The sequence below is a fragment of the Kwoniella mangroviensis genome, chromosome 2 (assembly GCF_000507465.2).
Source record: "Kwoniella mangroviensis CBS 8507 chromosome 2, whole genome shotgun sequence".
In the NCBI taxonomy this organism is placed as follows: Eukaryota; Fungi; Basidiomycota; class Tremellomycetes; order Tremellales; family Cryptococcaceae; genus Kwoniella; species Kwoniella mangrovensis.
Genome location: NC_088828.1, coordinates 888,322 through 913,632, shown reverse-complemented (window position 1 = coordinate 913,632; position 25,311 = coordinate 888,322). Strand labels below are relative to the sequence as shown.

At 44.5% G+C, this 25,311-nt stretch overlaps 9 protein-coding genes across 9 annotated transcripts; 4 read left to right on the top strand and 5 right to left on the bottom strand.

Annotated features, from left to right (window-relative positions):
* Positions 1-152: 152 nt before the first annotated feature.
* Positions 153-1,336, top strand: I203_107201 (uncharacterized protein; the record flags this gene model as incomplete). The annotated part of the gene is made up of 7 exons (XM_019145286.1): positions 153-161; positions 350-431; positions 529-713; positions 858-898; positions 972-1,052; positions 1,124-1,149; positions 1,227-1,336. The coding sequence occupies 7 exons, from the start codon at positions 153-155 to the stop codon at positions 1,334-1,336; spliced, it is 534 nt and encodes a 177-aa protein (XP_019005105.1).
* A 302-nt stretch (positions 1,337-1,638) lies between these two features.
* On the bottom strand, positions 1,639-3,307 carry I203_107200 (uncharacterized protein; the record flags this gene model as incomplete). The annotated part of the gene is made up of 5 exons (XM_019145285.1): positions 1,639-1,772; positions 1,839-2,007; positions 2,087-2,527; positions 2,628-2,816; positions 2,939-3,307. The coding sequence occupies 5 exons, from the start codon at positions 3,305-3,307 to the stop codon at positions 1,639-1,641; spliced, it is 1,302 nt and encodes a 433-aa protein (XP_019005104.1).
* A 337-nt stretch (positions 3,308-3,644) lies between these two features.
* On the top strand, positions 3,645-5,681 carry I203_107199 (uncharacterized protein; the record flags this gene model as incomplete). Its single annotated transcript, XM_019145284.1, has 5 exons — positions 3,645-3,660; positions 3,716-4,650; positions 4,752-4,867; positions 4,929-5,022; positions 5,103-5,681. The coding sequence occupies 5 exons, from the start codon at positions 3,645-3,647 to the stop codon at positions 5,679-5,681; spliced, it is 1,740 nt and encodes a 579-aa protein (XP_019005103.1).
* Positions 5,682-6,284: 603 nt separating this feature from the next.
* On the bottom strand, positions 6,285-8,212 carry I203_107198 (uncharacterized protein; the record flags this gene model as incomplete). Its single annotated transcript, XM_019145283.1, has 4 exons — positions 6,285-6,500; positions 6,572-6,673; positions 6,754-7,070; positions 7,165-8,212. 4 exons carry the CDS (start codon positions 8,210-8,212, stop codon positions 6,285-6,287), a joined length of 1,683 nt encoding a protein of 560 aa, XP_019005102.1.
* Positions 8,213-9,590: 1,378 nt separating this feature from the next.
* On the top strand, positions 9,591-11,729 carry I203_107197 (uncharacterized protein; the record flags this gene model as incomplete). Its single annotated transcript, XM_019145282.1, has 5 exons — positions 9,591-9,948; positions 10,056-10,190; positions 10,262-10,677; positions 10,735-11,172; positions 11,232-11,729. The coding sequence occupies 5 exons, from the start codon at positions 9,591-9,593 to the stop codon at positions 11,727-11,729; spliced, it is 1,845 nt and encodes a 614-aa protein (XP_019005101.1).
* Positions 11,730-12,180: 451 nt separating this feature from the next.
* Positions 12,181-15,653, top strand: I203_107196 (6-phosphofructokinase; the record flags this gene model as incomplete). The annotated part of the gene is made up of 9 exons (XM_019145281.1): positions 12,181-12,475; positions 12,594-13,133; positions 13,211-13,363; positions 13,418-13,487; positions 13,545-13,986; positions 14,053-14,178; positions 14,238-14,942; positions 15,015-15,145; positions 15,212-15,653. 9 exons carry the CDS (start codon positions 12,181-12,183, stop codon positions 15,651-15,653), a joined length of 2,904 nt encoding a protein of 967 aa, XP_019005100.1.
* A 343-nt stretch (positions 15,654-15,996) lies between these two features.
* I203_107195 (uncharacterized protein) lies at positions 15,997-17,704 on the bottom strand (the record flags this gene model as incomplete). The annotated part of the gene is made up of 5 exons (XM_065518147.1): positions 15,997-16,302; positions 16,425-16,842; positions 16,911-17,211; positions 17,316-17,394; positions 17,639-17,704. The coding sequence occupies 5 exons, from the start codon at positions 17,702-17,704 to the stop codon at positions 15,997-15,999; spliced, it is 1,170 nt and encodes a 389-aa protein (XP_065372877.1).
* A 679-nt stretch (positions 17,705-18,383) lies between these two features.
* Positions 18,384-21,130, bottom strand: I203_107194 (uncharacterized protein; the record flags this gene model as incomplete). Its single annotated transcript, XM_019145279.2, has 12 exons — positions 18,384-18,438; positions 18,502-18,608; positions 18,709-18,966; positions 19,085-19,166; positions 19,228-19,249; positions 19,318-19,421; positions 19,497-19,822; positions 19,913-19,978; positions 20,035-20,112; positions 20,225-20,607; positions 20,743-20,946; positions 21,109-21,130. The coding sequence occupies 12 exons, from the start codon at positions 21,128-21,130 to the stop codon at positions 18,384-18,386; spliced, it is 1,707 nt and encodes a 568-aa protein (XP_019005098.2).
* Positions 21,131-22,374: 1,244 nt separating this feature from the next.
* Positions 22,375-24,386, bottom strand: I203_107193 (uncharacterized protein; the record flags this gene model as incomplete). The annotated part of the gene is made up of 3 exons (XM_019145277.1): positions 22,375-23,287; positions 23,475-23,675; positions 23,803-24,386. The coding sequence occupies 3 exons, from the start codon at positions 24,384-24,386 to the stop codon at positions 22,375-22,377; spliced, it is 1,698 nt and encodes a 565-aa protein (XP_019005096.1).
* Between the last annotated feature and the right edge of the window lie 925 nt (positions 24,387-25,311).

The following is a 25,311-nucleotide window of genomic DNA, read 5'->3' as shown; positions in this document are numbered from 1 at the left end:
TCCTCTTTCCTCTGCTTTCTCTCTCTCTCTGAATCCATTCAAGCACAAGTTTAACTCAGCAACTCACAATCAGCTACCGAATAATTCCTATCGTTCCTTCAGATCAGAAAAGTATACACAATAGAAAGGGGTAGTTGACCGAAATAGTCAATATGATCAAGGTTAGTCATCCCTTCCTTCCTCTTTCAACCCTTGCCACCTTGCTCTAGATGGAGTGATGGAAGCTAATACAATGGTCAACCAACTATCAAAAACCTTACACACTTTATTCGACTTGCTCTTACCATATATGATGCGATCATCTGAAATTATCTGACTCGTCTGAACTACAATCCGACTCACCCCACAGCTCTGGAGTGTCAAGAAAGATGAGGAAGCGGCCAACAAGAAGAAACCACGTATGACAGCCGCTCAGCTAAGAGTGCAGAAGGGTGAGTACATCTCTACTACAAGCCATATCTCATCTTCACCGAGCTATATATTCGTGAAACTGACTTGATGTCTATTGCTGTCACTTTTGTTTGATAGATCTTACCGAACTTGAACTTCCATCAACCATGACCACCCATTTCCCCGACCCAGCAGATGTGTTGAACTTCACTCTGACGATAACTCCCGATGAAGGTATTTACAAAGGTGGTGTATTCAAATTCACTTTCAGCATAAGTGGGGGATATCCTCATGAACCACCTAAAGTTAGATGTACGCAGAAGGTGAGTTTGCCGGACCTCTGAGGACATAGGAGATTGAGTCAAGGGGATCAATCTCTCAAATACCCAATTTCGAGGGGGAAGGGGAAATCTTATATCTAAGAACGATAACGATCAATATGGCTGATCGATATTTTCACATCCCAGATCTACCATCCCAATCTTGATTTGGAAGGAAATGTCTGTCTGTGAGTGTTGAACCCATTGGTCGAGTATCCCTTATTTCATCATGCTGACTGAAGATGTTTGTTCACACACCAGTAACATTCTCAGAGAAGACTGGAAACCAGTCTTGAACCTTTCATCAGTCATGATCGGTATCCAATATCTATTCCTTGAACCGTGAGTCAGCTGCTCTTTGCGTGATGGATATTCGCTAAGCTGTTGATTGATTTGATCTGATCTTAATCTAGTAATCCCGATGATCCACTTAACAAAGGTAAGTCTGCTCGACTCCAATATCACCTGCGAATATAATCGTTTACTGACTTACATGCGTTATGCCCCTACGAGCAGAAGCAGCAGAAGATCTCCGACGTAATCGAGAAGGTTTCATCCGAAATGTTCAGAACTCGATGAAGGGCGGTACAGTCAAAGGTGAAACTTTCGATAGAGTACTCAAGTAGCAGCACTTCATCTCGTGTACCAACAATAAGGGAGATGATGGATAGCATTATACGTTAGATGCGTCAATGTATGTATCCTTTTTATTTCTGGGATACTCAATTGAATGAGGAATAAGAAGAAAAGACAGCAAACTTGTATAAAGTCGTATTCATGCATCAGGTATAAATATGCTGGGTATATTCTCGCTCTGTTGTTTTATCTTCTAGTGACCGTCATTTTGCTATATGCCATATACTATATTTATAGGTGATATATGCTGAAATACGAACGAATTGGTGATTTTCGTGAAGTCACATTCCGCTCACTTCCCTCCCCTTCCCTTCAACCATTTCCTAAATTTAGCTAGAGCGTACCAGAAGCTCTTAGTAAATCCAGCTGTGAAAAGTCCTTTCACCGATTGACGAAGTGCAGATGTATGAATGATATTTCGTAATTCTGTCCGATACGGTTCACATTCCCAATCAGTATAACTCAACAACAGTTCAAGAGGATGTGATTTACCTGTTGATATAATCGAATTAAATTTCGTATCTTGTACGACCTGCTTCAAAGCCTCTTTCTCACTTGTTCCAATATCTTGACGGGGTTCGAAATGTTTGAACACTGATTGACGTAGGTTTGTAGGTAGGGAGCTGAACAGCTCGATATGATATTCTAATGAAGTGGGTTTCTGAGATATCCCAAACCCAAAAGAAATGGAATAAGCTGGGTTGAATCACTTTCTCCTTAACACTGAAAAGTCAGCTTACACATAACAATCCCTCACCATCCCCTGTCCATACCTCCCCTTCAACATTCTTCTCACCTTCTACCCACCTTACACCCTTCTCTTCAAGATACCTACCATACATGTCTCTGAATCCCTCTCTAGCTCCTGGACCACGTACAATATTCCTAATTTTCTGTGGATTCTCTCCACCTGGTATACCCATCCTTGGATCTCCGGAATAACTCAACCCAGCTATCTTCTCCCATAACTCATCTTCTGTGAAACTCTCTTCTCTTATCAATAGTAGCGCAAGTGATAGCGCAGACTGGAGATTCGTATCTAATGCTTCTTGTAGCTTTGGAGTGGAGGGATGAATAAGGGATAAAGTGGGTTTATGTAATCTACCTGAAAGGTAGAATGTTCTCCATTGAGCTAAATCCGTAATCAAAGAGGGAGTAGATATTATGCCGTATTTTACTGACTATATCCATCATTAGTCAACGATGATAGATGATAATAGTATATCTACAAGTCGAGAGAAAAGGTCACAGATCGTATGAAGGCAGAAGTAGGTAACTCACGATATCGTTTATCTTTACATCAGTGACATACCATACCCCCGCTCCCCATCTCTCCTGTACGTGGGCTATACCCTTCGCACCCATTTTACGGGCGTGTAGAGGGTAATGTGAAGGATTCTGACGTAGGTTGAGGGTATGAAAGTCGATTGGCGAGGGCGTTGATAATAACAGATCCGTAAGGGATGGAGGCTAATTAAAATCAAAGCAGGCTTATCAGTGTGTATTCACTGATGGGTATGCCATACCAAAACAGTATAAATGTGTCCCAACCCTATCACTTTAGCTTTTGAATTGGGAATAGGATCACTCACATCTCCTGGTTTCACTTGAGCCTGCTTCATCACTCCACTGCCATATGCCACGGCCCAGTCTATCGGAGCTTCGAAAATATCTATTATAGGTCGGAGACGATCGTATGACGCCTGCTGATCTGGCGGTAAGGTCTTCTTCTCTCTCCCATAATTGCTCGAGGAGTAGTAGCGTACGCTTATACTAATTCTGACGGTGTGACAGGCATGCCGCTGTCTGTTCGAACGCATACGGTTGTCGAATCGAAAACCGATTCGAGGAGAAGTAACTGAAGAGTACAACGACCTGAAGTGACTACGTGGGGTGATCACCGGTATCATCGACCGGCAAGAGCTTGCGACCGGTCTTGAGGCGCCAAATGCCATAGCCATGATCACTTTCTTGATGTATTGGGCTGTTGATCAGGCTGTCCGATCGTCTTGTTCACGAACTTGATCGTACTGTGGATGATGCTCTCGAGTGGATGCTTGGGATGGAGCATCAAAGTGGAGGAAGTGGAAGGAGAATGTGCCACATCCCACTATTTCCGCCATGCGATGAGATCCAACGATACAACTCCGATAAGGCAGTCGCGAGGTCAGAAGCTGATCATGTTAATTGGAATGTTGAATTGTTAGAGTTGTTGAATTGCTGAACGAACTAAGAACATACCATCGTATACAAACGCATAATCATCTTCTGTTTCACTCCTAGTATCAGCTGAGCATCATGTCATTCGGCTTCGGTGAGCTGCCTGTCTCACTATTGTCAGAGAATGAAGCTCATTTGACTTTGTATAGGTGCTTCCGCTGCTAAACCAGCATTCGGTGGTTTCTCCACGCCCAACCCACAAGCCTCAACTTCCAATACTGGTGGATCACTATTTGGCTCAGCTCCTGCTCAACCTGCTAACCCATCGACATCGCTATTCGGATCGACCCAACAACCTCAGCAGCAGCAGCAGCCGGCAACTGGAGGAGGAGGATTATTTGGATCAACCGCTAATCAGCCTGCAGGGACTACAGGAGGAACAGGTTTGTTTGGATCAACAGCTCCTCAGAATACGAATCAACCTTCCACAGGAGGGTTGTTTGGATCAACCGCACAGCCACAGCAACAGCAGAGTAGTGGAGGAGGATTATTTGGTTCTACATCCGCACCTGCACCCGCAAGTGGGGGATTGTTCGGCTCGACGTCTGCTGCACCTGCACCAGCTGCTGGAGGAAGCTCGTTATTTGGTGCTGCTAAACCTGCTGGAACTGGATTATTCGGCTCTACCACAACTACTCAACCAACTACAGGAGGATCAGGGTTATTCGGACAAAGTACTAGTACTACTCAACCCTCTACTGGAGGTACGGGATTATTTGGTTCGCTTGCCCAACCACAATCACAACAACAGCAGCAGCAGCAGCAACAAAAACAGGGAGGAAGCTCGTTATTCGGTGGATTTGGTCAACAATCACAAGCTCCTAAACCTGCTGGAGGATTGTTTGGCGGATTTGGTACATCTTCAACTACCCAACAACCCCAGCAACAACCTCAACAACAAGGATTGTTCGGATCTACCAATGCCAACAATAACAATGCTTTTGGACAACAGAGCACGATGATGGGTGCTTCTACTTCCACGACGATGAATTCTTTTGGAGTAAAGCAGGAACCGGATATCGAGACTAGGATAAAACATATTCAAGGTGCTTGGGATAGTAATAGTCCGGAATGTCGATTCAAAGTGAGTTACCAATTGTCCAAATTTGTTTCCACACTGTAAGAATTTGTGAAGGGAAAAATCACATGTATTGTAAAAGCTAACATTCCTTGCTCCGGCGATAGTACTTCTTCTACAATGTCGTCGAGGAAGGTACGACGAGTCGGTATGGTAGACCAGTAGGTGCGAATGATGATGCCAAGTGGGCAAAGTCATTGAGGGATAATCCCGATCCCAACTGGTGAGCCATTTGGAGAAAGCATGTGTGTGACCTCAGCTGACCTTTCTACGCCACCACTCAGTATGGTACCAGTTTTAGCGACGGGATGGGCAGATGTGAAGAAGCGAGAACAGCAACAGGCGAATCTGGCCAGTGTGCACCAGCAGCGAGTCAAGGTAAGCTCAGACAGTTGTCGTATCAATCATCTTCCGGTGATCTGCCTTGTGTAGATGCTAACATTCCCACGACTTCGTAGGAATTGCAAGCGGCCCTCTCACATACCCGTCAAACATCCTTATCCGCCTCTATACGTTTATCAAACTTACAAGCTCAGCAGACCCAGCTTCTCCATCGACTGATACACGTCGTATCTCAAACACCTCAATATGTACCTATAATCCAATCCAGTGCATTCAAGCAGGAAGAAGCAGAGATGCAAAAACAATTGGAATCAATCAAATCTGAATTAGAAGGTAAAGGTAAAAATTCAATCAGACCATCTTCTTCAATCTCCCTCAACAACAATGGTAGAAGTACACCGGTAGGGGTAAGTAAAGGAAGATTGTTAGGACAAGTCAATGAATTATGGGGACAATTGGAAGAGATTCGAAGAAAGAGGAAATTAAGGAATATCAATGGTGGTGGTGGATATGATGGAAACGGAGAAGGTTACCATAATTGGTTATCGGACGAAAAAGCTTTAGCGGAAGTAGCTGAGATTCTTTCGACTCAACAGATGGCTTTGCAGAAATTGAGTGGGCTGGTTCATGAGGGATTGGAAGATACGGATGTTATGAGGCAGGGTTTGGGGATGATCAGTGGTAATGAAAGATGAAAAGGATATTCGATTGAGGAAAAGGTTGCTGATTGGTCATGAGGTACGGTACCAGAATATTGTATAATGAGATGACATGATGTAATTTATGATTGACACATTCAATCAATCCATCTTTGTTCGATATAATCGTATTGCCCCTAATTATCCAGCGTACTATCGTAAAACCTCAATTTGCAGCGAAAGTGATCATATCAATATTATTGGTTCCACTAACTTAATTTTCTTTGGGAAATGTTTTTAGATGTAGTTCACCAGCCAAAAAAAGCGTACAGAACAGTACTTTACTGCTTGAATAAGGTATTCCAAACCGTCCATTTGATGGGATCTGTTTATAGACTAGCAGGATTTATGTATATGAGAGAATTGACAAAGCATGACGAGAATTCCATTCATTCAAAAATTAACTGTATTTGATTGAATGTGATTTGAATATGATATATTCACAGTTTCTTTCCATACATTTCCAATCTAATCAAATTATTTCAAGCCATGAAAAGAGCAAAAACAATTAACAAGGCGTATGCTGGTAAACAAACCCCAACAATCTATCCAATTCCCTTCCTCTCTTTGACAACTCCTAAATATCTACCATCCCTATACTTAGAAGTGAATAGCTTTTTGTTCATTAGGGAAGAAATTAGGATCACATTTCCCACCGATGAAGTAGAACAAAATAGCTTTCTTGACGTGAACAGAGACGTCCTTGAGAAAAGTGAAGTTTCGTGAATGTTCGCCGATCCAGTACGATTCGAGCCATTGATCGAGTTGATCTTCGGGGAGGTTCTTGATCACGTCGGGAAAGTATAGAGTCCATCGCTACCAGCCACCAATAGTCAGCACAAAATCTACATACGAACCGGGATGACGGGAAAAAAAGTTGTACTTACACCATCGTTCCATGTTTCGAGATTGTCAGGACCGTAATTCCCTTTGAGAGTAGGAACGGGATGTGCCCATCTTCCAGCAGCCAAAAGGACTCTGTTGATTTCCTATCATACACCATACGGCGGATACATATCAGCATCGAATATTTGAGTAGTTGGGAGACGAATGAAGAGGAGTTGCTCACCTTGATATGAACTTGATCAACGAAAATCTTGAATTCTCTCTTCAATCCATCAACCCTATTCGCAACAGCCACGATTCTAGCTGACAGCTCGTCATTCTGTTTACTGTGCAATTCAACCACGTAGTTCTGCAATTTATCGATTCTTCCGTTAATCTTGCAGATTTCAGTATTGACTTCGTTCATAATTTCGGTTCTGAGTTGAGATCGAAGTTCGTCCTTGAGTTCCGCTTTGATTTGGGAAAGGAGTTCGTTCTTGAGCTCGAACTTGAGTTGATCTTTGATTGAACCGATGTTGATATCGGTATGTTGGTGTTCAACTACGTACAAAATCATACAAATATCATATCAGCCAAACCAAGTTTTGAGAAGAGAAGACTTATGACTGTCAGATAAGACCACTACTCCACTTACCTTTTTTCTCAAAGCTATCCAACTTCTCTCTAAATCTCAATGCATCCCCTTTGGCCAACACGTTCCTATACAGATTCGCTCCCTCGCCGAACAAACAGTAATCCAACAATTGATGGGTCTTGGTCTTCTCGACTTCATTGAGAGGTAAGTGAATGACACCTTTCTCGGCCAATTCCTTAGCGGCGATAGGAACGTAGAAACATGCTTCAGTTTCCCACTTGACTTTATCGATGATTTCCTTGGGGATTGGAAGTACACCAGATCGTGCGATGGTGGAATCGGAGGAGTAGACGGTGTTACTCCCTGATTGGACGATAGAGGAGTTGCTTTCATGGTGTTCAGAAGGATTGAAGACTACTGTTGCTCCGTTAGGTTCGGTGATATTGGTGTTAGGCTTAGAATCGACGACGACGATCGGACCACCACCTGGAGGAGCGAGTACGACGGGACCTCCGTCTGCTTTGATACCTGAAGAATGGGCTGGGTTGAAGACTATAACACCACCGCTGGCATCTGATTGACCTTGGTTCGATTTGGGCTCGAGTAAAATAGAGGTAGCTCCTGAGGCATGCTCGAGGACAGAATTACCACCTGATTTATCAAATACTGTAGTACTGCCTGAGTGAGCGGTTGATCCCGGAACGGGGTTAACGGGGTTGAGGACTGATACACTTCCTGATTGGGTAGCGGTAGGTCCTACAGGGGTACCACCAACACCGATCACCCCGTTTGCTGGAGCAATAGCGGTAACGGGTTTACCATGAAGGATAGGAGTAATGGTCTGGATGGTGGAAGGATGAACCACAGGGATGGTAGTGCCGTTGGTGATAGTGATAGTTGAATGAGTAGGACTGGTAACGTTAGATGGAGTGGAACTTTGATATCCTCCATTGGTGGCTTGGTGTTGTTGGTGTTGGGGAAAAGTAGGTTGACCATGTTGGCCGTAAGGTTGTTGGGGTTGTTGGGGTTGGGCATGTTGATATCCCTGTTGAGTAACGGGAGTGGGATTGTGTGAAGACATCTGAGGAGGAGGAACGTAAACTGACATGATTTCAATTGGGATTGAGATGGAGTTGGTTATGGTGATTTGGTAGATGAATGGAATGGTTGGAATGAGATAGGATGAAGGAGAAGACATTTATTTGGGAATGTCGATAGAGAAAGTTGAGGTATTTATACCTTTCCCGAAACCTTTTGAGAAGTATTTTCCAGTTCAGTTCACGTCGCTTCGTAGTCGGTGTAGTTGAGTAGGATTAACTCGGACCCTCACTTCACAGCCTCGCATTCCTTCACGTTACCATCACCATCACCATCAACCGGGATCACCGAGTTTTTGATGGATGAACGGAGATGACCCGTCTAAAAAGGGCTGTAACGTTGGTATAACACAATCAAGGTGGTGTACGATAGACGGATCACAATTCATAATTTGTTAATAGGTCGAAGCGAGAGCTAAAAGGTATTATCAGCTCCGAACCGAATAAGTGATGTACCCACGCAGTCGTGCATAAGGACGGTTTGGGAATTGGTCAGATGATTTTATTTGATCAAAATCTAGGAAGCTTAGCTTGGTTGAATACAACTAACAACATACGTTAGTACAATAAAATGTTGATGAGAAGGAGGCAAAGCTAACTCTCAGGAATTATAAGAAATCAGCCACGCCCTCGAGTCGACATCATAAATGGTCAGTGTGTGATTGATGATCAATAACACGAGACTTGTAGCTCCGATGTACCTGATCACCATCAAATATACACCCACACAATAAAGCTAAAACCTTACTACCGTACTGTATTTGATCCTCGGATCTTGTAATTGACTGTATGATCACGTGTACTCCGCAAAGAGGTTTAAGCTTTTTTGATGTATCGTGTAGGAAGCGAAGCGAATTATACACGCTCGCTCCTTCTTGATGTCGGCTAGGGCGCAGGCGCCATTAGTGCTTGATTGATCAATTCTTGATGGGCGATTCGGAGGCAAAGTCAGAATGATGCGGTGCACATCGATGCTCTCGCTAAGCCGTGAGCAAGGGATGGTCATGACCGGTAACTGATGTATTCATGGGAGTGAATGAACCACAGATGGCCAAGAACACCTCGCAGATACTCTCCATTCCTCCAACGCGTAGATGTTGTTCGATCGTCCGTTTTACGTAATCATTCAACAACTGTGTGTTCACGTGTCATACGCATGGTCCTCCTTTGAGTGTCAACTCGTCAACATGACTCTTTGACTTCAGCTTGCACACTACCTTAGCTTACCTTTCTTTCTCCTCTGCTCTTCGAGATTCACTTTACGTTCGATCAACCATCATCGAGTCTGATGCTGGAACCATACATATCCTGGTGATCACATACACTTAGCCCCAGCACCCACTCGGAATATCGTGTGGCTCCTTTTAGCCGACTGTACTGCTTCCCATTATGCCAACCCGCCCGTCCACCTACGAACCCCATGTCCTTTCCCTAATTCAGTCGACCTCTTATCCGCCTTTACCAAGTGTCCATAGCTTGGAAGAGATTAGAGGTCATCTGCTGGACCATAATAAAGCATTAAGTGCAGCAGCTGCAGCGGCAAGTGGAAATAATCTCGGTCAGAGTAAGAAGGAGGAAAAGAGGAAAAGGAAAGAGCGAGAGGATGAAGAGCGGGAGAGAGCTGCGTTGGAAGCGAACGAGAAGGCCGGTATGAGGCTGGAAGCGTTGGAAAGAGCTAGGGTGGAATCTCAGAGGCAGAAAGCTGCTAGTCCTGGGAGCGTGAGGGTAAAGAGGGAAAGAACGTCTTGTGAGTGTTTTGACATACTCGGTATCACTCGACGACTTCCTTGCCCTAGCTAGGTGACAAGGACGATATGTAAGATATGTGGACTGATCGGTGTTGTCGGATCATAGTATCACCTGCACCTTCAAACGCATCTAGTGCGTCGTTCAGACCTGGGCATGGCCATGGAACACCCATCACATATGGTGGTCATCTGAAGAAGAAGAAAACGAAAAGGGTGTTGGATAGTGATGATGAAGCTGCTTGTATGTATCTTTCATGTACCAATTTTGTTCGAAACCATCAAGACTGACTTTGCACTTGTGAATGTGCTTAGCTCAAGCTCGAGATCGATCTGTAACCCATCTTTCACCCCCACCTCCATTAGGCCATCATATGCATCCTCACCAATCTTCCACCTCTGGATTAAAATTGAAATTATCCCAATCCCACCCCTTGTCACATTCGAAACATTCCAGACCACCTACCGAACCATCGCCAACACCTCCGATCACCGGCCCATCAAGTCATATAGACTTCTCACTTCCTTCTGTACCTGTTCGACCTCTCATACCTCCTCGACCAGGTGTACAGAAACCCATGAAGCCCGGACCTAAGAAGCAGAGTGAGGTGGATGAAGATTTCAGTAATGCTAAGGCACCTTCTCAAGTTGCTTTCCCTACTTTCTGGAGTGGCGTGGAACCGTATTTGAGAGACGTCAGGGAAGACGATTTGGCGATGTTAGGATTCAAAGTAAGTCAGTCACGATAGGGTTGCATTGAACAGAGCTGACTGTGAATGGTCACGTAGGCCGACGCTCCAGAATCATATGAGATACCTGCCCGAGGTCGACATTATACCGAGATATGGGATGAGGAAGACGGTAATCCCCCTGGTACCACCCCTCGTCTGCCTGTGCCAAATTTACGACAACAACAGATATTACAGCAATCCAATGGTCCACCGACCTTACCACATTTCGTACCCACCTCGGAACTGCGTGATGACGTGTTGGTCGATGAACAAAGGGGTTTAGGTAGTCTTACGGAAAGAGTGGTTGCTGCCGTAGTTGGCAGACTGGGTTTCGGAGAAAAGAGGGAAAAGAGTGATAATTCAGAGAAACAGGATACGTCTGCTTTGGAAGCTGAGATGGCAGATAGGGAACCTGCGAAAGTGGATGTGGTAGATTTGGAAGAAAGGATGAAGAAGGAATTGAAAGCTGTCATGCTGTTAGGGGAACATGACGAGGTGAGTTCTCCGTGATCTAGGTCGTAATATTGCTCATGCTGATTGTACTCCTGTTTCAGTATGATCCTTCAAATAGAGAAGACGATGAGATCACCTCAGCCTTACGTCAGAGTCAGCGTCTGTTGGTTCAGCAGACGGCATTGAACGAAGCTAGGAAGAGTCGCTTAGCGGAGATAGCCAAACAGAGATTAGCGTATAACGAATATCAAAATTTGTTGGAAGGGATTGAGAAATCCATTGAAAGCGGATGGGCTAAAAGGATCAAGAAATATGGTTCAACACCTAATAAGAAGAATGCCCATGCGAGTGGATCATCAAGTAAACCACCTGTACCTGAGAACCTGAAGAAGTTTGTAGCGACGAGACAACATTGGTTGGACACTGTTGGACAATTGATGAAAGAGAGACCGAGAGGTCAAGTCGTTGGTATACCTTCGTCAAGTATATTTGAAGGTATAGGTGAAGACGAAGAGAAAGATGAAAGATATGTGGAAGATCAGATTATGGGGCTGATGGGCGATGAGATGGATATTGATGAGAATGAGAATGATAATTAGAGGATTGATTTTGTCATCTTATGATCTTATGTGTACGTGGTACAGAGCTATTTGTATTTTGTTTAGACAGACATGTATATGATAATGTACTGTGAGCTGTGAGCTGTGAGCTGTGTGTCTGTTTTCATCATCTGTTCCCGATTAGCAGATGGTAGGAATGGATGATGTCAAGTAGTCCACATGAGATTATCCAAGCGAGGGTGCTATGAATGTGGTAAAGTGAAAAAGTGAAAAGTGGACAGTGAAGGGTGCCTCTTTTTAGGGTACGCTACTATAAGCACCTGACACCTGACATCACACGTCATACCCTCAAACTTTTTTCCCACTCGTAACTTATCCCATCATTTATCATTTATTTCCCTTCAAAACCGGCGGCATCTGCCTACATCCCCACAACATACAACATAAAACATTCCATTTGTTGTATCCTACACTACAACAATCAAGTATCATGCTATCAAGCAAGACCATCGACTCAGTGGTCCAAGATACTGCTTCCAACCCGAAACACGTCGTAGACCAACAGTCACAAGCTATGTCACCTATCCCTCAGGACCAAGACCAAGAAGATATCCAGACAAAGGACCTTGAAGGTATTCCCGAGGGTCTTGTAGATAAAGCTGAAGGTATAACGGTACCCACTGTACGGGAAGATGGTATGAGATCACCAGCTGCGAGAAATAAGAAACAAAAGAATGTAGCGGTGTTGACGAGTGGGGGTGATAGTGCTGGTATGAATGCTGCTGGTGAGTGTTTTTGTGTTTTCTTGGCATCGCCTTCATATTTCTCACAAGTTTTAGGGGTTCAACGAGGTCACCTATACGTCTTTGTGATGGATAAGATGCTAATGATAGATCTATTCAGTCCGTGCTGTGGTCAGACAGTCCATCGCTAGAGGATGTCAAGCCTACATCATCCGAGAAGGATGGGAAGGACTTGTCCGAGGTAACGCAACTGATCCTACACCATTCACAACACCTCGACGAACACCCTCGGCTTCAGCCAACCAATCACCAGTCTTACAACCCGCCAAGAGCGTCTCATTCTCTTCGTTACCTCCTTCGAAACAGATGGATTTGGAAAAAGCCACTCATGAATTGAATGAACAGGCTGAAGAAGACTTTGAAAAGAACAGAGTCAACTTTACCGATCCAAGTGGAGTTGCCCCCTTATCCAACGCACCGCTGAGTTTCGGATTTGGAGAGTTGCTCAAGGATGGTGCGGGAGAAGGAGATATCGAGGAGATGCAGGCTCACGGACTGCAATCTATGGTGATCGTTGATGAAGAGGATGAGAAAGGTAAATCACTAAAAGGGAGATATATAGTGAGAGTTGGTTGGGATGATGTAAGAGGTTGGTTGGGTGAGGGTGGTACTCTTATCGGTAGTTCCAGATGTCCTTCTTGTGAGTTGAACATCGCTTAATCTTGTTACATATCGCTGTGATTTGCGAGACTGTGCTGATGGAACTCTATATCACAGTCAGGGAAAGATCCGGAAGACTTCAAGCTGCACACAACCTGATCAAATACGGTATCGACTGTCTTGCCGTATGTGGTGGTGATGGTTCGTTGACTGGTGCAGACAAATTGAGAGGAGAATGGCCGAGTCTCATGGACGAACTCCTTGCTGCAGGTGAGCTAGCTAGTACTTCGTAGCGTCATCTATAGCTCATACATCGTATGTTAGGTAAAATTGATGAGGAGCAAAGAGAGACTTATAGACATCTGAACATCGTCGGTCTTGTCGGTTCCATCGAGTGAGTGAAAAGCCCTACTCAGCTCATCGACAATGGCTGTGCTAATGTACTATTCAGTAACGATATGTCAATGACCGATCTCACTATCGGTGCCCCAACTGCTTTACACCGAATCTGTGAATCCATCGACTCTATCGCCTCTACCGCATCCTCCCACTCTCGAGCATTCGTCATCGAAGTTATGGGAAGACACTGTGGATGGTTGGCTCTACTTGCGGGAGTGGCGATGGGAGCAGACTTCATATTTATCCCTGAATCACCACCCGAAACCGATGATTGGGAGACTGAGATGTGCAACCTCCTTCAATCTCACCGAAAAGTCGGTAAAAGGAAGTCTATCGTCATTGTCGCAGAAGGTGCTCTGGACAGGAACCTCAAACCTATTAAGCCTGATTACGTCAAGGATATCCTTGTTGATAGATTAGGATTGGATACGAGAGTCACTACTTTGGGTCACACTCAACGAGGTGGAAGACCTTGTGCCTATGATAGAATCTTGGTGGGTCTTCCTACCGATCTCAATGCGACTTCATTGGTGAGGCTGATAAATTTTGTTCTCATATAGCCTACCCTCCAAGGTGTACAAGCCGTCCAAGCTCTTCTCGAAGCAACACCCGAAACTCCCTCGTATATGATCGGTACCCGAGAAAACAAGATCATCAAAGTACCTCTTCTTGAAGCTGTCGCCGAGGTGAGTAGAGTCGAATCTTCAAACGAGTAGCAATACTGACTGTCGTTGGTCACCCTTAGACTCAAGCTGTTGCCAAAGCCATTGAGAACCGAGACTTCGCTACAGCCATGAGTCACAGAGACTCCGAGTTCAGAGAGATGTTACAAGCCTTCCAGATCAGTTCATCTCTCGCAATCAACGAAGAGGCACCTAAAGACAAGCGACTACGAATCGGTATCGTCCATGTTGGTGCTCCAGCAGGAGGTATGAATGCCGCTACTCGACAAGCCGTTCGATTCTGTCATCATCGAGGTCATACCCCTGTAGCCATCTACAACGGGTTCGAGGGTCTACTCGACGATAACGTCGCTGAACTATCTTGGCTCAGGGTGGATACCTGGACTACTCGAGGTGGATCAGAATTGGGAACTAACAGGACGTTACCAAGTATCGATCTTGGTAGTGTCGCTGCAGGGTTCCAGAGACACGCTTTGGATGGTTTATTGGTTATCGGTGGATTCGAAGCTTTCCACTCGCTCATGATCCTCGAACAGAACCGTGCCAATTACCCAAGTTTCCAAATCCCCATGGTCCATTTACCAGCAACTATCTCGAACAACGTTCCCATGACAGATTTCTCCCTGGGTAGTGATACCTCCCTCAACGCCCTGGTGGATGCTTGCGATGCCATCAGACAGTCCGCCTCGGCAAGTAGGAACAGAGTGTTCGTAGTGGAGACTCAAGGTGGAATGAGTGGATATCTAGCTACTATGGGTGCTTTGGCTGTGAGTGAAGACCAGGTATTCCATGCCACAGAGGGTCTGTAAGCTAATCAGAGCAATCTGCTCTTCGCATAGGTCGGTGCTGTGCTCGTCTACACTCCAGAAGATGGTATCTCACTCAAACTCCTTCAAGCGGATGTAGAGTTCTTGACCAAGAGGTACTCGTTAGACGCTAAGGGTAAGAGCGAAGGTCGATTGGTCATCAAGTGAGTGCTTTTTCTACTTGATGAGTAGTTTGTTTGACACCAAACGTAAATTGACGTTTATCTTAGATCCGAAAAATCATCTTCCATCTACACCACCGAGGTGCTCACCAAGATCTTCAAAGAAGAAGGTAAAGAGTTATTCGACGCCCGATCCGCTTCATTAGGTCATACGTTGCAGGGTGGTACACCTTCACCCATGGATCGAACTCGAGCTGCAAGATTGGCTTTGAGGTGTATGCAGTTCCTCGAACAACATGCTGTACCCAATTCGCAGACTTCCTCCATAGCCCACCGAGGAGGTAGTGGCGCGAAACATAAGAAGCCGTCTTACTCTACTGAGACGGCTACGATGATTGCGATTAGAGGAAGTAAGATTGTATATGCCACGATGGAAGAGGTTCTGAAACATACGGATATGAAATTGAGAAGAGGTAAAGACGAATGGTGGTCTGACATCAAGAGATTGGCTGAGATCATGGGTGGTAGACAGGGATTGATCTCTTCATAGGTGTTAGGGAGTGAAAGAAGGTAAATCGTAAATCTAAGGTTAAACAACTCGATCTGGAAATATTTGACTCCATTGATCAAGTACATAAATAACTGGTACTGTGGGAATTATATGGAATCCAATGAAGAATTAGGGACTCATGCATAGAAGTTTTGTTGAGTATTGATACAAGCCTGATTGTTGTACTGTTCTAGGTGATATGCCTACCTTGATCTCTAATCGCTGATCGGCAGAGATACGGACGTGATAAAATGACAGCAGATAACATCCGAGATAAGAAACTATCAATATCAATATCGAACAACTAACAGGCTACATCTACAGACCCGCGCACAAGGTACGTCTACTTTCCAACCAATTTCAAATTACCAACCATAGGTTTAATGACAGTCTTTCCATTAGCGTCCCTACCCCTCTTCAAATCTTCGAACGCGTCCTTGGCATTTTCCAAGGGGTAATAGTGCGATGCCATAGCTCCCACATCACCCAATTTACCAGATGCCAATAAAGCCAATGCGTCAGGGTAGGTGTTCGCGTATCTAAACACTCCGATCAAATCTACTTCGGAGAGTAAAGAGGGTCCACAAGGGAGGGAAAGCACTTTGGTACCCATACCGACGTAGAGGACTTTGGTACCGATTGCTGCGGCCTGTATAAGGTATCGAACGTCAGCGAGATATCCTTACAGGTGTTTTTGGTCATCGCTTGATAATAAGAATATCCACCAGCGACATAAGTCAGATTAGGCATAAGAAGTGAACTCTAACCCACCATAGGAGCCATCTGCATACAACTTTCAACACCCGTACATTCAAACACAGCATCAAACCCATCTTCAAGACCTTCAACCGATTGTACAGCATCAGATTCCTTGAGGGCTTTCCAAGATTTCTCTGCAGCTTCCAAAGCTTCCAATCCTGATACTCTAGGTCCACGGGGTAAACAGAAAATACCGGTCGTCCAATTTTGCTGTTTGGCGAAATCCAATTTTCCTTGTTCGATATCCACTGCTACTACTGTCGTTGATCCTGATGCTCTTGCCAATGCGCATGTCAACAAACCGACGGCACCTGTACCAATAACGAGGACTCTGGCACCTGGTTGGAGGTTTGCTCGTCGGTAGGCGTGGAGGACTACTGAGAGTGGTTCTGCTAGAGCTGCGAGGGCTAGATCGAGTGTTGGTGGGAGTCTACGAATAGTTTTGAAACGAAACGGTCAGTCTTTGTTTACTAGGCAAGCAGAATATTTGCTACTCACTTGTAAACCAATTCCGCAGGCCAAGTCATGACCTCCCTCAAAGTTCCATCCAAATGAGGGAAAGTCTTCGCTGAACTGGCGAACCTCATATTCTTACATAAATTGTATCTTCCTTTCCTACAGTTCTTACATGATTTACATGATACTCCGACTTCCATAGCTACTTTATCACCTACTTTCAATCCGAAATCTGGATTGACATTTGGTCCTACGGCTGAGATGATTCCACCAGCTTCGTGTCCCAGGACGAGGGGTTCTCGGATTTTGAATATACCGTTTGCACCGTGGAGGTAGTAGTGGACTGTAGAATACCAACTTCAATATCAATATCAAGTACAGAGGGTTCTCTTGTGCATACATATACGTTCAGAGACCAGTCAAGTAAGGAGATAGCTATTAACTCACGATCGGATCCACAGAGACCAGTGACCGCTACTTGAATTTGAACTTCTCCATCTTTAGGTTGAGGGATTTCTCTTTGTTCCTACGATTGACATTCGATATCAGGATCAGCTTCAGTTCAGATCTAATACGAGATCTGCTCTGACACGCACTCCCACACCCACATCATCTCTTCACCTCCAGAGAACAATCCCTCGCTCAGAGAGAAGTTCGACATCGACGAATCACAGATGACCCACGGACCACCCTACTCTCAATCGCCCTCAGCGCCCCTTTCCATCACCCTCCCCCTCGTCCCTACACTTCTAGAGAGACGTATTACTCACCGTCCTTAGGTCATTGCCGTCATGACAGACAATAGCAACTTGTGATGTTTTACCTTCCAGAGACATATTTTCTTATTTGTTCTTTCTTTCTTCCTTTCTTTCTGTTTCAGAATGAGTCGTATTTATTGACAATTTTTGGGCACTCAGTGACTTCGTGAGACTTTGTACAGTTGCTATTCGATTGCTAGGTATGTATAGCTAATGGATGTACTGTACAACTAGATAAGAAATATATGGATATGTATAAGAGAGACACTTATATCCTTTTCAGTGGAAATCCATAGCCGTCCGGTCCGGTAAATCCGATCGCATCTGATCGGTTGCTCGTCCCGGTAACCACCGGATCAGAGGAGCTGCACTCTTCACACATGTTACAAGTATATCCGTCTTCTGCCTATGCTCTTATGCCTATCAGATAATAACATCTTCATGGATTCTGGAAGCGTGGAGTTGAGGTACGGGCTAATAAGGGGGAAGAAAACACAAATACATCGAATCATCCAGATAAGGCAAAGTCTTTTTTATTCGTCTACTAATGATATATTTATATATAAACATGAATGTAATGATCGAAAACAAGAAAAGCAAGAAAAAGGATATCAAAGCAAGGTATATCGCATAAGGATTCGATAGAATTCAATCAACAATTTTAGAGCAATCGATTTTCGATCGTTTATCGTTCATTCTACTCTGCATTTCAGCGTGGTCATCAATAAGTCGAGCGATCGACGGAAATCAATCACGACTAATATCGTCCAACGGATTCACCCAGAGGGGATACACTCCACGAGAATCCCTCACTACAATCACGATACAGAGATACGTTAGCTGAATCGATCGAGACCATGTCTGCGTCAACTCACAATTGCTGTTGCACAGTCTGAGACAAGTGTGAATCGTCGACGACCGAATCAAGTGGTACTTCAGAAGTGAATTCCTCGTCAAAGTTAGAAGTATCTATCGCACTTGCCTATCAAAATTCACCCATACAGTCAGTATCCTGATCATCCTTGATCTGATGCAGAGTAAGATGGAGCCTGGTGACAGGGGTGTAAGTAAAGGCTACTCACCACAGCAGGTTTGAAAGGCGGTTGAATCTGTTTATTCCACAATTTCTGGAACTTGATATGTTTAGCAAAGAACGGGTGATCTTTAATCTCCTGCGCGCCATTCACTCCTAACCTTCGTGCCGGATCACGATTCAACAATTGAGTCAACAACGATCGTGCCTCCGATGCCATTGAATCCGGGAATCGAAGTGGATCAGATAAAATCTTTCGATACATCTCATTGGTATTTTCGTCATAGAATGGTGGGAGACCGGTAAGCTAGACAACAGAACCGGGAATAAATCAGTATATGATTAAATACCGATGCAAAGTCTCCTTATGAGAGCCACATGACGATTTTGTCCGGCACGCCATGAAAAGAGCACACCCCACTTACCATCTCATATAATAATACACCGAGAGTCCACCAATCTACACATTTGGTATATCCATGACCAGAAAGCAATTCGGGGGCAAGACTAACAGGAGGCAATCGATGTTAGCACAGCATACTACCAATTGGATACTGGTCGAACTCACTATTCCGGAGTACCACAAAAAGCTGTTTTGCAAAGAATCAGATGTCAGAGTTTGCTTATTGCACAGACAAGGAGCTATCATTTGACCCACTATTCGTGGTATCAGAGGCAGACATGTTAAGTTTACACAAACCGAAATCACACAAGGCAATATTACCAGAATAATCGAGCAGGATATTTTCAGGTTTCAAATCACTACAGACAGCCGTCAGCAATAATCCATTTCAATATCCTTTACCCTTGTCTATAGGTGGAAAGACAACTACTCACCGGTAAATGACATTGAATCCATGTAAATGTTCCAAAGCCAAAAGCAATTCCGCGGCATAAAACCTCGATCTCGTCTCGTTGAATTTACCTTCCCGTTGTAAATGATGGAACAATTCTCCTCCATTCACAAACGCCAACACCAAGTAGAGTTTCTCGGTAGATTGGAAAGAGAACTTTAAAGGTACGATGAAAGGACAGTTGACTTGTGCTAATACGGTTCGCTCTGCTAATGTATGCGTTACTTCTGATCGCGAGACTATATGTGCTTTTCGGATGGTTTTCAAGGCGTAAATTCGTAATGTGTCTCTTTTTCGGACTTGCATTACCTACCATAGCAACGGAAAGAGGTATGTCAGATACTTGCCATGTCCTAAACGCGATTTCCTGAGGTGAGAAAAGGTAGCTTGATCACTCACTTTACCGAATGATCCTTTGCCGATTACTTTCAGTAGTTCGAAACTATCGATAGTCAACGGTTGGCCCTACCAAAGCAAATGAGCTATACTCTATCTCCAGAGTCAGGCAGAAACTAGCTCACTTGTTGAGGTTTGAAAGAGACTTGGACATGGAAAGCACCACTTTCACCAGATACGTTTATCCACTCATCGGTTGTTTTCTGTTTGGAAGAGAGTCACCAAGTCAGCCCAGCTTCAATCGTCCAAGGACACTTAATGAAATAGAAGATAGATGAGAGAAATCCAAGCAGATATAGAGACTTGTAGACTCACATTGACATCCAAATCAGGTGTGAACCTAACTCCACCCAAACACAAATCGCTATTACCCATATCATCACCTTCTTCTCCACCCTTCTTCGAGGCATCTTGATCCTGATGGGGCTGTGTGGTTCTGAGATACGCAGTAATGGACAATTCCGAAATACGCGATACGTCGAATGTAGCCGAATACATCCATACGGGGGAAGACAAATCACCTCCCAATGCATCAACGAGAACTTCGTTCTTGTCGAATTCCAAGACGACATAGGGTAACCACCATACTTGTCTTCTCTGAAGGGAGTCACGGTTACCTGCTTTTAGATTTGTGGGTACTCTTGGTGAGGATGCTGTGGGGGAAGAAAGGGCGGCTTGGATAGGTGCTGGAACAGGGACTAAGGTAGTGGAAGATAAGTCAGCTTGATCTTTCTCATCACAAAACAGGTGAATTCGCGCGAGACTTGGTTATACGTCTGTGGAATATTGCATACCTATCACAGGATGCTAGATCAAAATAGAGAACAACTCACCTCCTTGTGGTAGACTCAATCCTTTAGCAGCCGTCACCCTTATTTTCAACATACCACTCTTAGCTACAGGTGGTCTAGCAATCTCATCGGGATGCGGGTTACCAGGTGTAGGCGTGGTCGAACGTGAGATATCATTGGGGGTGACCGTTGATGCGGTATTGGAATGATGATGCTTTGATCCCAAGAATCCTGAATCTTTTATTTCTACATCGTTGCACCAAGTATCATCAGTATCAGCGTCTTGACTCATTTAACATATGGCAAGAATCCAAAAAATGGCAAATCTTCCAGTGATCTTCCCTTTCTACACAGCGTTCAGGCCCCCGCATATGATCGTGATCCACGTATGAAGTTATTGATACTCACTCTTTCCGATTCTCCAGGACATCTTGGTCTTCTCTACTCTCTAGTGAGATCTATTGGGATAAGGAGGTGTGGTGTAGAATCTGTGATCAACTCGTCACGTCAAGAGCGAGAGAAGGTCCAAACGTCTTTAGATGTATTCAGTCGTGTGGGGTATGATTAACGCAGGTGACGCCTTCTCGGGTTGGATTGATATTTAACAATTCGCTTCCGGGTTGCGATTACTTGGATCTTCTTGTCGGCGATGGTCTGTAGTCTATACTAATTATGGATAAAGCTGAATGAATGTTGATGAATAAGAATCCGTCGTAAATGAATGGATGTGCAGTGAGTGGTATGGTATATACCTAATTCGCCATTGCTTGGTAACCACCTACATCATCATTCTGAGAGCACAGAGCACGTAACTACCAGCGGAGAATGGGGGATGTTAAGTGGGGGTACTACATATGAGCGATCACCACCTCCACTCGTCACCCTTCACCATCTCCGAAAGACTCCAGTCAGAAGATCGACCACTGACAACTGAACAAATTCATTCATTATACGACCGTCTTCCCCTCCCTGCTTAGCTACACAAGATGCCAGCAAGGGCGACATTCAAGGACAAGGCACCTTTGAAGACACTAGCCAAAGCTTCAAAGTCATGTTCAGCCCAGGTGAGTTGCCACTCCTTCCCCTTCTTTGCTTCGCAGCTCTTTTGCTCTTGGTATTAGATGACTAGATTTCGCCAAGGAAGAGAAGGAGAATATAGGTCGAGAACATAGATGCACGGTCTAGGAGTCGCATGCTCATATAAGATTCGTCTTATAGTCACTGGCTTACGGTAAATGCGTCGGTAAATCGTACCAGGAAGTTTCCAAATCAATGTGCGAAGAGGAATTCAAGGCTTTTAGAGAATGTGTACAGGTAGGTGATCACGTTTCCATTCAGCTGGACAGGAATGGCTGCATCTCCAATAGATGATACATCAGCTTATATACTGTTTCTGGCGGTTGCAGAAGGCATTCGGAAGGAAATGGTAAAGCTTTAACATGACCATCGACACACTTTGTTCCTCTTTTATTGTCGATAAATTAGGTCTCATACTGTTCCCCTCCACTAGCACATTAGCGAAGCATCTAAATAATCTATGTTGTATAGTATCCATGCAAAGATTGATATAAAACCAAAAATGATTCTGCCAAACCAATATAATCTAATCTATTATGCGAAAAATTGATATAGCATATATGCAAAAACGATCATAATGATCGCAAGACCGAACATCTATCTATCTTCATCCTTATCTTCCCATAAAGTGCTCGCACCAGCACCTCCATTGGCGGCACCACCACCAGATCTACCGAATCTAGCCAATTCACCCATCTTCACCGCCTCCCATTCGATCCTTATGAAAACCCACATCCACCTCCTAATCAGCTCTAGAGCTTCCATCATGAATACTCCACTCTCAATCTCACTAATGGTATGTAAGTGACTGCTCAGTTTGAGCGACCACGTAAATCTCAAGACCAAATCTATGAAGGTGAAAAGGTGATATACTAATGGATCAGGTAAAAGTAAGATCGGTCTAAGCCCAAAGGCAAATAAGGATCTTGCTGTTGATAATGGCGGGGAAAGGGAAAGGGAGGTTGTACGAGATGAAGAATCCGGTGAAAACGTTGGATTGGGAGTTGGACAAGGTGATCGTTGATGGTTTATCGTGTTATTTCTTGAACCATTCCAAAATTTCTTAATCTTACTGATAAGACCTTCATTGCTTCCTCTTCTTGGTCCACTTCTCGTTCCACCTAACAGAGGACTATTGAGGATACCCAGAGCAGTTTCTTTTCTTCCTCCTTTAGGTCCTAACCACGTATCCACTTCGCACAGCGCCAATCCCCAATCCATTTCTACATCCCAGTAAAAGCTGAACATGGAGTTAACGCACACTGCTAGTAGCCAAAGTCTAAACAAACGGTGCTCTCCAAACCATCGATCGTGCATTTCACCTAATTCTTGAACACTGATGCCCTTCTGAGTAGCGATTTCGTTGACGACCGTTTTCTGAGCGGCAGAAAGGAAGATGACGGGAAAGGCGGAGAAATATTTGAGAGCGTTGGCGAGAGGTCGGGAGGAAGTCCAGGAGGATTGATAGTATTCTAACATACACTGTCGGAATCTTAGCAGGTATGGAAGACTGATCAATCTCACGCGATCAGCATAATTCTTCTCGATATCCTTTTGTCTCATCCCAAGACCCTGCCTACTGTTCTCTCGATACTGAGTCTTAATTTTAATTCTTTGTCTCTGTCCTTCCTGTTCTTCACATGATACTACTTCTTCCCTAAGCCTCCTCATATTTGTGCAAAATGATCTCAACTCACCTGACCATACCCAAAGTGATCCATCCCGCCCAACCGCTCCTCCCTACTCTTCCGTGTGTTATCTCCCCTAGCCATATCTGGCAAGCTGATATCCACATATCACCAAGTACTTTGGCAAAGGACGTCAAGATATCTGCTAAGATCACATCGCAGAAAAATATCGGGGCGTTGAGGGGAGGAAGGAGGATGCGTTTGAGGGCTCTAGATCAAAAGTGAAGATCAGCATGTATCCTTGGCTCTTCGTGACAGATTGCTACTCAAGATCAAGCGGAACGACAGAATGCACGGAGTGAAGGATTACAGTTATACCAGGTATAATTTGACTCACCTTCTCAATCCTGCTCTTTCCCTTTCCCCAACTCCTCTCCAAGGAACGAAAACTCCCGCCAATATCCCCACCCACAACAATCCAGGTATAACTCTCCACCTCTCCATCTCATCTTCGACTCCATTGGTTAATATCCTGAATATGACCCAGCCACTCCCGCACCACGCACTATACAGTAGAAACAATTTATATACCGGTCCATGTAATTTGTTCGAAGGTGGTCGGATGATTCGTTCAGATGCTCTCGAACGTATAGGTGTGTCTGGTTCTACCTCGTCATCTAATGATATCGTCTTAGGTAGAGATGACGGTACAGATAATTCTATAACTCCCTCTTCTGTTTCATTCTCATCTAGTGGTGGGTCTGGATCATCCCTCAGATCTAAAATCCAACTTATATCCAATCCTAAAACATGCAAAACATGCAAGTTTACCGCCCAGAGAAGTTGAGCTAGACCAATCAGGAATAAAACTCGAAAAGGAAGGGGAAAGCTGGATGAAAATCCTGGTAGTTCGAGGTGCTTGTGAGGTGAGTTCTGGGTGACATCGGGGTTGAAGGGAGATGGAGGGGAATCGATATCCATTTTTTATGGGAGGGGGAGGGGGTGTTTACGCTGATTGTTGTTTGATGAATGATGGGGATGGTACTGGCTTTCGAGAGTAACCAGGTGATATGGCTATGGTCGAGGATTGATCATCGAGTATGGAGTGCTCTTGTACATATACAGCTCTGTCAGTGAACCTCGAAGTGTGGAATTGATTCTGATAATTTTGGATGTGAGAAGCAACGTGGAAAAAAAAGTCGAAAGCTGAAAGTTGGAGTGAAATAACTGGACTGAGGTACGTGCACGCGTTAGTAGTCACCCCCATGGTACAGTATGTCTTGTTTACTTGTGGCACTCTGTCATGTCAACACGACACAGCAAACGCAGCCACTTTCCGGCTTCGCATATCGAATGCAAGACTGCGATACCAAACCGCTGCAGCTGTACAGTACAAGTTCGTCATCTTCAACCAGAAGAGCGTCAGGGTATCGTGACGAGATGCCTTGCGTTAGTCATATTGATGGAAAGGTCAAAGCCTCATTCACTATGCTGTATTAAGCAAAGCGTTAGTAAATCTAATGTCACAATGCCCCACTTCGACAATATCAAATACACTAATCGAGAGCGAGGTAATCATCTGCACGTGAATGACTTGGACTTGCTTAAAGGCAGTATTGACACTTTCCCACTTGTATGAAATGCACGTGCCACTAAATAGTGCTCAGAAGAATGTCCTTTGAATTCAATGTTTACGCCCAAAACGAATGAAAAGCGCCACTTTGATGGATTGACCATTTTGCAAACTATCATCATTATATATATGAGACATCAAGTAATTGTGGATCCATGCTCAACACCAACATCACCTGTCATTGACATTTTGCAATGACGGACTGGCCATGTTTGACATGGTCATCATAACTTGCGCCCGGAACGAGGAGGGATATCTCGTTCAGCACGAGCC